This window comes from Pezoporus occidentalis, unplaced genomic scaffold, assembly GCF_034315485.1.
Source record: "Pezoporus occidentalis ecotype Australia unplaced genomic scaffold, CSIRO_AGI_Poc_V1 ctg193, whole genome shotgun sequence".
NCBI classification, from domain to species: domain Eukaryota; kingdom Metazoa; phylum Chordata; class Aves; order Psittaciformes; family Psittacidae; genus Pezoporus; species Pezoporus occidentalis.
The window spans coordinates 114,951-126,085 of NW_026913782.1; the positions used below are offsets into that span (position 1 = coordinate 114,951).

Sequence of the window (11,135 nt, forward strand, 5' to 3'; positions counted from 1 at the left end):
ATGCTTGACTGTCGGTAGCTGCACCATTGACAATGCAAGGTACTGCTTACTGTGTGCGTCCTTTTTCTCCCATAGCCAGTGACCTGCTCTTAATTGCTGGTTTTAGAGGCATGTGTTTAGATCACTGGGGAGAAGGGGTTTAAGATACTGGAAGCTTTCATTTAAAGATAAATGGTTCAGTGGCTTCTTGGCAGGGTCATGATGCCAGTAATTCATTCAACTGACATGCACAATTGAATTCCAAATTCATTTCCTTTCAGGGATAATAGCATAAAAGTGCATTTTATGATCAGTCCTTCAGCTCAAGAGTGACCCTTATGAGAATGTGAACGTGAAGCCCTTTTTTGTTCATACCACAGCACGTCGTGCCCGGTATAGAAACTGGAGGGAGGTTGTCCAGGAGCCACCGATGGCTGCTTGGGATGGGCTCAGTGGGTCGTGAGTGGTTGTGTTGTGCATCACTTGTCTGTCTTGGGTTTTATTCCTCTCTCTAGCTTTCCTTATTTCCTATATTTCAGTTATTACAGTGCTCTTACCTCAACCCATGCGTTTTATCTTTTCCAGTTCTCCTCATCCTGCCAAGGGGGGTGTGAAGATGCGTGTAAGCCAGTAGCTGCATGGTACTTAGTTACCAGCTGGGGTTAAACCACAAAAGTATGTTTGCCCTTTATTCGTTTCCTTAAGTTAATGAGAGTTTATTTCATAAGTGTTAAACCCTAAAAAGTAAGCAAAGGCATAATGAAACCTTCTAGTATGGTTGGTTGGTGAGCATTTTATAGCTTATTCTTGCAGAGCAAATAAAAGGCAGCAAGCCTTAGATCTTCTTCCCTGATTTCTTTTCTTTGGATGAACAGAGAGTAAGTTTCTAAATATCTTAAACCAGCTGGCAACGCAGATGATTTCATGCCTATGTCTGATATCCCTGAAGACAATTCAGTGTTTTTCCTTCCCAGTGAAGGAAAGACTCAAAGACTCAAAACAAGCTTTTGGCTCGTGAGTCCCAAATTCTCACCCACTTTTGCCTATCTGGCCCTTTTACTGAAGCCCAAAGCAAGCTGGCTGCTAGCTGGGTGCTGAGGTGTGTTAACAGTGTGCTGCTGTGGCCCTTGCTCTGAGGGATGCTTCAGAAAGGAATTATTGATGGTAAACCACAGCAATGACCTACAGCAAAGAGTCTTGGAAACCTTCTGGATTAGGGTCCAGATTAAAGTTTGGCAAAGGGCTGACCTCTTGTGCAAAACCGACCTAATTCCATGTGCAGTTCTGCAGCACTTGAACTGTCCCAGCCTGCTTTGGAGCACTGCCCTCCTCATGTATGGTCTCTCCCCTGCAGAATGCTGAGGAGGAGGATGAGGAGGGGTAAGCCATCACCACCTTAGGGAGGGAAGGAGTGGGATGCTCTGCTTGTTGTGGAGGAGGTGGGAGGCAGCCTGGGACCCAAGATGCCACCTCCCACAGCACTGCTACCACTGCCAAGCAGGGGTGAGGGAAGGCCCTTTCTTATGGGGTGGCTTGTATTTCAGTATGAAATTCCCCAACAGCAAAGGGAGAGGAGGAAGGGAATCTTATTTTCCTATGTGTATCCCCTACGTATGGCATGTGACGAGGATGGTAACAGTGAAGTGGGGTTATCCTACAAACCATCTCACAGGGGAGGAGGCTCTCACTTTCTGCTTTACCCCTCTGCCTTCAGTATCTCCGACATCCTGACAGATCCCTGGAGCTGCTCTGAAGGGAAATGCAAGGAGAAAAAAGCACTCCAACCACACTGACTCAACTCCATTCCTTCAGCAAGCTCTATATGTATCTTTATTTTATAGTCATTCGAACAGCGGAGAGGTTGGCAATAGTGACAGCCTTGGAAGTGTGCACTCTGTGTTTGTGTGTCTGTTTTGATCCCTCCAGCTTGGCTCCCACTTGATGTCTTGGAAGACCCACCATCGAGCTGCTTTTACACAAAGCAGCAAATGGAAATACCTCTCCCATGGGCTCCCCAAAAGCATCATGCCTCAACACCCCCAGCTTGGACTGGAGGGGTAATACCAAGCACAGGACTGCAAAGAACCACTGCTGCCTTCCAGCCAACAGCCCTCAAAGCTTCATTACACTGCTGAGGTAGCCTTCACCTCTTTCCCATCATTGCTGGTTCTTTGGTTTTTATTGTCTTTAACCTTCTTCTCAGCAAAAAATTGCCTTCAGATTTATATTTGCTAAGGACTATGCATGGCCCAACGAAGACTGGAATATTTCAGCTGGGTTTCCATCACTTAAAGGGGTCAGATGATTCCTAAAGCTGGTAAAGCGAGTTGTCCTGGAGTTTGTTTTCAATACACAGTTGTTTTTCATAAGGCAGAGTATTCCCTAATAGCATTAAGTTTCTGTTATTTACGTAATGCTTTCATCTTCCATTTCCATTAATATATTTGACTGACTATGCTGCAAGTCATCACTGCTTCCCCCATGGTGCTGGAGCGTAAATAAAGCTTCCAATGGGGTTTTTTTAAGGATCTGGCAGTGGGTCTCGCTCTCCCATGGGAATCAGTGAAACTGGCTTCTGGCTGATGAGAAAAGGACCAGGAAAGCAGGGAATGCTTCTGGAAAGGACACCCGCCTTCTCACTAAGTCAATGTCTGGTAAGTAATGAATGAATTAGTGGTACCATGCCTGGTACTTGCTATTTCATTCATGCACGTAACTGGACTAGTCAGACAACCCATTGAGCAGCTGCTACTCAGCCGTTAAGCCCAATTGTATCTCTCAATGCAAAACAGGAGTAACTCCCTCTGCTTGTTAAGACAGGACCTCCGTCCCCAGGAGCCTGAATTGTGGCACTGTGAGGAGGAACATGGAGCTCCCATGGGTTTCTGCCAGGGCTTATGGGGCACCAAACCAAGAGAAGAAGGCAGGAACTAGCCATGCTGGTGTCCCAACAAAGCTCAGCAAGATGGGAAAGAGTGACAGCCTTGGCTGGTTGCTGGACTGCTGCACTGGTTCTTTGCCAAAGCAACCAAGCCTCTATAGTCCTAATACATTCCCTGTGTAAAAAAATATATCTATAGATTGTGCCTTAGGAAGAACGCTGCAGCTGCTAACGGGGCTGGATGTGGCCAAGTGAAATGCTCTAACGCTCTCTAATGCCACATGGAGCTGTGACAACTCTCTTTGCAAAGAGTGGCTCTACTCAAACCTGTGTGCGCGCAAACATAGATGTACACACACACACACACACACACACACACACACATACCTACAGCTTTATAATCCCAGGGGGAAGACCTGTGTTGTGGGGGGACCCCCGCAGCTACACGATCATGAACTGGCAGACATAGGGCAGCTGCTCTTTGCACCTCTTGTCGAACCACTTCCCGATGGCAGCTCCCGACAAGGCCGCGCAGTTTTCCAGCTTGCCGCCGTCGGGCTGGGTGGTGATTTCAGTCTCCCAGTTCTTGTAGCGGATGGGGCCACCCGTCATGTCGACCCACTTGCCCTCCACGGCCATGTCGTTGAGGCCCAGCCAGATCTCGGCCTCGGAGCCGATGCTCTTGCGCATGTAGTCGTAGAGCGCATCGTTCTCCTCGCCGCCCTGCGGGGTGCTGAGCGTGCCGCCCTGCGAGATGCAGTTCTCGCTGGCCTCGTGGTAGGTCCTGGTCTCCGGGAATGCAAGGAAGCATTTTAGGTGGATTTTGGTGCCTTTCAGGCAAACTGAGAGGTCATGGCACAAACAGAGCAAAAAAGAAGACAGAAAAGGGAATTGGGGTTAAAACCAGTGCACGGGAAGAGGCAGCAGCACCAAATGCAGTGGCCAAACTACAGAGCTCATTTCTTAGGCTGCGCAGTGACCCTTGGCAGCACAGAGCCCCAGGGCCCTGTTGCTTCTTTGCAGGACACAGCTACCAGAGATGAGGCTCTTCATCGGGGACTATAGTGATAGGACAAGGGGTGATGGGTTCAAACTGAAACAGGGGAAGTTCAGGTTAGATCTAAGGCAGAAGTTCTTCCCTGTGAGGATGCTGAGGCACTGGCACAGGGTGCCCAGAGAACTGGTAAATGCTCCATCCCTGGCAGTGTTCAAGGCCAGGTTGGACGGGGCTTGGAGCAACCTGCTCTAGTGGAAGGTGTCCCTGTCCATTTCAGGGGGTTGGAACTGGGTGAGCTTTAAGGTCCCTTCCAACCCAAACCAGTCTGGGATTCTGTGATTCTATGAACTGTGGGGATGTGCCCTCCCTGTCTGCAAACCACTGGGATAAATAGAACTTGAGGTGCCCCTTCCACCCTCCTGGGCTCTGCCAGAGCAGAGGCACAGCCTGGTCCTCCTGCCCTGGCCATGGTCCTCCCCAGCTTTCTCTGATGTGTTTGTTGGATGCATGGTGTGTGATGGGTGCTGCTGAGGGTTTGGGGAACAAGTCTGTAATGCCAGTTACATCACCTTAAGTAGGCAAGATGAAGAAAGTGTCTTTTTCAATAAGCTTTGCTCAGCAGCATTGTGCTTGCATCGCTTGAGGCCTTCAGAGGGAATTTCTGCTTGCCTCTGACTTTACTGTTAGGGTAGCAATTTGTTTTGCTTTTCTTTCAAGCTCTAAACCTTGGCAGTGCAAGGTACTGTGGCCAAACAAGAACTAATCAGAACCACCCATTAATATCCAAACTGACTTCATCTTAACGAATATGAGCTCGGAACTAAAGCCTTGATTTTGCTTGTGTTGCTTTTCTTTAAAGGAGAAAATTCTCCTTAACTTGCATTTTCATCTCATTTCTGTTTTGTGCTCTGCAAGTCCTTCTCCTACTGATGTTGGTGGTGTTCATAGAAAGCAGCTGTGGAGCATGGCTGGAAGATGGACATTCTGGGACTCTCCTCTGTACATGTTCAATGAAGCACAGGGGGATTGAGCTCCAGTGAGCAATACCTTGTATATATAAGAGACCAGGTCACCATTTCACTGGGGTCAGACAAAAAAGCAAGCTACATTTGACTAAAGCACAGACTAATCCATTACTCATCCCTCTAACTCATAAAGGAAAATGAACATCTAGCTTAGTGTCATCGGAGTGCCACAGCTTTACAAATGGTAAGCTCTAGAACATCAAGAGGGGGGACTACATGCCACTAACTGCCTGAGGGGTTTCATCTGCCTGGAGAAACTGCATTTTGATACCCCAACGTCTCCCTGTGATGGACTCCATGTCCATCTTCACATCTCGGGTGTCTGGGCATCTCTTGTCAGAATGTGTGGAGCAATTGTAGCCACCTTATAAGCAGCTCCTCTCTCAAAGCAAAAGCCATGCCTTCTTCAGCAAGTCCTTTACCTGTCTGGAGAGCTTGCTTTTCCTTCAGTAGAGCAACCTCCTGAGAGATGTTGTCAATCATGGCCTTCAGGTCTTCAATCATTTTGAGGCTCACAACATCTGGTGGGGAAATCAAGGGAGGAACATAAATATTGGTCACATGCCCAGGGGAGCACCAAAGCTGTTCCTATCATCACCACCTTCTCTGCCTGCAGAGAACGACAAACAAAAGGAATCCACACTGTCAACACCCAGGTCCCCTTGCACATCCATCAGAGGGATCTTCACGTGCTCTCTAGCCTGGTTCCACCATCAACCCAGTATTCCCAGTTTGGGTTTCAGGGCTTTGCATGCCATGGAGCTTCCTACCACAGAGGTGTTCCTTAGGCTGCTGCTCTGGTGGTGGTGGGGGCACACACACGAGCATCACAAGGTGCAGGCTCATCTCTGGAGCTCCTGTGTATGGCACTTGCCTGGGGTGCTGACCTAATGGTGCTGCCACGTGTGCATCTTTTGTGGGGAACTTAAAGCTGATGATGAACAGCTCCTTGGCCAGTTGCAGCCTGCTAAAGCCCATGTCTTGCTAGGTATGTTGCCTTTGCAGTGGACCTAAGCAGCTATTAATCACTACTTGGATTTTTCCTGTCTAGGAGCAAAAGGTGGTGGGACAGCAGATGTTGAGGCAGAGGCACCAAGCCAGGCAAGTGGGGAAGCAGCTTGGATGGTGACCAAACCTACCAGCTCGAAGACTACATGGGTATGAAAAGCCAGACACATCAGGAGGAGGGCATTGAGCTGCTTTACTTATTGCTTCATTAACTTCAATAGGTTCACTTAACACTGAGGCACCAGTTATTATTCTTCTGCCTTTGATGAAAACACTGTGGGAAACAGCTGATTAAAGCCATTTGTTGTGGGTTTTTTTCTCATGCAAACCTGTCTTGCAGCAGAACAAATGCCACTTTTAGGTTTAAGTAACATCCAAGGGCCACAGCAGGACACTGCCAAAGAATCTTGCTCTTTATGTTGTTCCAGCTGGGTTTGCTGGTGGGTTCCCATCAAGGAGACACATCTCCTTGGTAACTACCTAAGCACCCTGTCCCATATATATATATACACCCATATATATACATATATATACCCATATGTATTATACCACCTCGTGTCCAAATCCTGGGCCACAAGATGCTCCTACAGCAGCACGTTCAGCAGGACATCACAGGGAGACTGGTGAATTTGCACTCCAGCTACAAAGGGAGCACTGTGGCTACATCAACAGACACCGAGTTCCCTATTTTATTGCCAGAGGGTTTTGTTCTCTGCCCTCTCATTTCCTTGAGGCTCTCCTCCCTGAAGCAAGGCTATTTACAGCTTGGGTCTGTGGAAGGTGTCCCTGCCCATGGCAAGGGGTTGGAACTGGATGAGCTTTAAGGTCCCTTCAACCCAAACCAGTCTGGGATTCCATGATTTTCAGGGAAGAGCACCCAGACTACAAGGTTACACCAAAATTCTGGGCAGCATCAGGAGTGGAGCCCAAATCGGTCCCTATCCACTGATTTAAGCATCCAGACTCCCAATTTCCATCTCCATTTACCTTCAAAACACATGTGAGAGCTACACAGAGATGTTCCCTCCTTGTGTCCCCAGCACCTCACTGCAGCTCCAACCAGGGCCTGTGCCCCCATGTGGAGGGGTGCCATTGCCCACCTCCCCTGGGCACCCTTGTGGGCAAGTCCCACTTGCCCCCCAAGACACTGGGGTTCAGGGATTGTTTCCTGAATCACCACGCCTGGAGAAATCACTGGGGAGCAATTTAAGGGGGAACCCCCCCCCCCCCAACCAGCAGGCCAAGTGAATGTGCTGTCTCAGCGTTTTCTACATGCTATGGTTTGGCTTTTTCGTGTTGAAACAGCAGCATTTTTGTCCTGAAGCAGATCCAAATGTAAGCAATAATTACCAAAAAAAAAGAAAAGAAGAAGAAAAAAGGAAAAATGCAGATAAAGAAATGAAAAGCTTGGCTTGAATCAGCGTTTTCTAACATTTATGGTTTGGCTGCACAGATTAAAAAGAAAGGAAACCAGCCAAACACCCCGACCCTCCAGTGGCTTCACCCTGCCTGAACCTCCCTGGGAAAGAGTAAGGGGTGAGCTGGGATGGGATCATCCTCACCCCTGCAGCGGGTGGGCATCTGCAGGCTTGGATGTGGCAAGTGGATGGAGACAAAGAGGAGCCTTACAGGGGAGTTTTAGCCCTTTTCTCCCTCTTATCCCACCCCCTGGCATGGGCAAAAGTCCGAAGAACGTTAGCCAAGGGTCGCTGGAAGTTTCCAGTAAAGGCAGTGCAGCTGATGTGGCTGCCCAAAACATGCCAAGTTGTTGGGTGTTTTCCTTTTCCCCACAGAAAACTTGACTTTGAAAAGGAGCTCTGAAGCTCCCACTAAAAGCTGCCAGCAGAGGACTGGATTTTCGGGACAGCCCCCGCAAATGGTTTTAAATCAGAGCCCGATTTTCCTGTCAAAAAGGTGATTTTTCTCCCACCTTCTTACCACCAATGGGTTACAAACTGCAGTTGCAGCGATACAGGGAGAAAACCAGGACTTCTCTAAGTAATCTTTCTCTCTCCTGGTGCCTCCAGTGAGTTCCATGCACTTTTGTGCCCAGTATGAACCCACAGTGGTATTTTTTGCTCTAGAGAACAACCACAGACTAAAGATCTAGAATAAGCAGCTATGCCATGATTCCCTAGAGAAATCTAATGGGAGAGAAAGGAAAAACTTCTCAAGGATCCAAGATCTATGATGAAAACAGCCCCTGGGTGAGCAGAGAGCAGCCAGGCCAAGCAAATTCCTGGGATGCTTCTCCCTTGCTCCCTGCTTCATTCCAAGCAGGAAAGCGCTTGCCAGAAGTGGTCCAAGTCAGACACATCAGGCAGGTTCTCACGCCACTGGGATGGACACAAGCTGCTTCCTTACCTGCCTTCTAGGATTCATATGCATTGAGCTGGAAGGAGGAAGGGTGGGACAGTGGCAAAAGAGGAGAAGAGAAGGAAAAACCAAACATACAAGGGAAAAGAAAACTTCAGCGTCTTTTCATGTCTGTTGCCCTCTGGTAAGCTTGAGAGGTTGGAGCTTGTGTATGGCTTGACATGCACCAGGGGTAAGTGTTTAAAAACCAAGATCCATGTTGCTGTTTAAGGGATTCTGTATGATCTGCCTACTCCTGTCTCCAAACCTACAACAGTTTTCTGTCATCTGCCACTTGGTTCTGAAAACAAATGAATGAGGGCTAGGGGGTGTAGAAATGGAGAGTTTAATAGAGGACAAGTTTGGGGAGAAGCACAGGTAACATGGAAAAGGTGTTGCCCTCTGAAATACAGACCAAGCCGTCCCACCACTTATTTAAGGGAGGAACCCACCCAAAATATTTCACTGTTACAGAAGAGCTTCACAATCATTCGACAGGGGGGAAAAATAACTGTTAGGGTTTTAGCTGCTTACTTGAAAGCTTCATTAAAGCACTGTCAAATCCCCAAACACCGGAGCCAACAGCATCCCCCCAAGCCCCGCAAGGTTTCCCACAGGGCACATGCCAAAGCTCCTTTACCTTTCTTGGAAGCTGCTGGTTTCTGCCGGGCTTTCCCGTTTTGCTGGCTGGAGATGTGGGCAAGGGAGAGGAGGCAGAGGAGCAGGCAGGCTCCCCGCAGCGCCATGCCGAGCAGGGCTGCAGTGGCTCTGCTCTGCCCTCACACAGCCGGCTCGGATCCCAAAGCACTGTCCCAGAGAGCCGCCCGCTGAGCTCCAGCCAGAGGCAGCCTCCCGGCCCCCGGGGGGGGGGCTCAGCGGCTCCAGCCAAGGCTGGGAACATCCCAGAGGGGTTGTGTTTCTCTAGCACATTGCTTGGGTTTGCTTAGAAATAAAAGGGAATGAATACACTGAGAGTCTGCTAAGCTAAACATAAAGAAAGGCTGGGAGTAGGGCTGGAATGATTTCCTATGGCTTTTTAGTGAAATAGAATGAGTTTGGGAATTGGAGTCACCATCCCTGGAAGTGCTCACAAACTATATAAATGAGGCCCTCAGTGACATGGGTTACTGGTGGCCTTGGCAGTGCTGGGATAAGGGTCATGATCTTAAGGGTCTCTTCTGAGCTGGTCGAGTCGATGATTCTATGTGTCACAACATGAAGTGTGAAATGGTGTCTGGGTGGCCAAGGAGCAGAGAGGGGCCCAGGCAGCCTTGCAAGGGATGCTGCCTGTAAGGGATGCTGCCTGTAAGGGATGCTGCCTGTAAGGGATGCTGCCTGTAAGGGATGCTGCCTGTAAGGGATGCTGCCAGTGTAACAGGGGCAGAGGCAGCACATGGGAGGATGCAAGGCCCTGCATGGAGATTCCCAGTTTAACCTCACTGCAAGGGGCTGCTGTGGTCCCCCCAGCCTGTGTGCAGCCACAGGGAGAGCAGAATGGGGAGAATGGGTTCCACAAAAAGCCACTGTCCCTGAGGCCACCTTGCAGGGTCCCAGCATGACTTCTTGAAGCAGTTGGGCTTTGCTGAGCAGCCCTGCAGACTAAACCAAGACCTCTGCCTGATAGTTTTGGGTGCTACAGCACAAGCAGGTGAGTCTTTCCTGCAGGAGGAACAGGAACAATCCGAGCAAGTGGAGGAAAATTCATGAAGAGAAAAGAGGAGGGGGGGGAAATGGGCATTTGGGAGAACAAAGTGCTCTGGATATTGGCCATTAACCTTAAATCTTTCCTGAATAGCTATGGCAAGATGCCACCCAGCACAAGGTGAACCACTGAAGTCCCAGGAGCATAAAAGGTCTGAGATAAACAGGGGTGTAGCTGGAAAAAGAACTGCTGTTGATTTAGTTTGGCCACAGCTGTGTTACCCTGCCTTGCACTTCTGCTGAATAAAGAAAACCTTGCCCTTATATCCCATCTGAATAGAGCTCCCTTGCATTCGCAGCCCAAACTTTAGAAGCCAAGGAGGAATGGGTTTGATTTTCACTCCCTTTCACCACACATACCCAAAACCCACCCAGATGTAGGCCAGAGGATATGTATTTTGAGGATTTACTGTTCTCCTGCCTGGACTATCCCCAAATGGGATGGAGCTCAAAGAGATGCCAAACACCTACATACATGTTCCCTTCTCCTGACATTTAAGTAGCATTTACCTATCCAAAGTACTTTTGGTAACTCAGCACCTCCCAGTTTTCCTTGGCTCCAGATCTGCTCGCCTGCCTTTGCTTTGATTCATGCCCTGCCACACTGGGGACAAAATCAAAAAGCTCCTTTTGCTGTTGTGTGTGAAATGGATGGATCTGGCATGGAGTCTGACAGCAATCCCTAACCACAGGTTTCTGGGTAGCTGGGATTCTCCAAGACATTGCATTTCTTCAGTTCCCCAGCTGAAATGAGGAGAGCAGCTTTCCATTAATACCTTAGGACAGGTCTGCAACCAAGGGGCCTCTCCCTGTGCCAGCCAGCAGGTCCTGTGCTAAACACCACCATCACTTTTCTTGAAAAGGAGAAAAATGGAAAGAAGCAGACTGAAAACACCTGTCTCTGGCTGTAACCCCTATTTGCAGGGGGCTTTGCTCCAGTTCTGCCCTATGTAGATTGAAAATAAATCCTTCACATTATAAAAGTTCATAAACCCCTGCAAATGCACCCAACAGGAGCAAGCTGAAGTGTTGCTGCAATCAGCCCTGAACAGGGATGCTACAGGGTATGGCCACCTGAACCCTGACTGGTTTCTGTTGGAAGGCACCTTAAAGCTCCTCCAGTTCCAACCCCCTGCCACCGGCAGGGACACCTTCCACTAGAGCAGGTTGCTCCAAGCCCCAGCCTTGA

General features: G+C 49.0%; 1 protein-coding gene across 1 annotated transcript; it reads right to left on the minus strand.

Annotated features, from left to right (window-relative positions):
- Positions 1-1,782: 1,782 nt before the first annotated feature.
- On the minus strand, positions 1,783-9,154 carry CLEC3B (C-type lectin domain family 3 member B). The gene is made up of 3 exons (XM_062617168.1): positions 8,886-9,154; positions 5,305-5,403; positions 1,783-3,702 (listed from the first exon to the last, which is right to left on the minus strand). The coding sequence occupies exons 1-3, from the start codon at positions 8,989-8,991 to the stop codon at positions 3,302-3,304; spliced, it is 606 nt and encodes a 201-aa protein (XP_062473152.1). The 5' UTR covers positions 8,992-9,154; the 3' UTR covers positions 1,783-3,301.
- Positions 9,155-11,135: the final 1,981 nt, after the last annotated feature.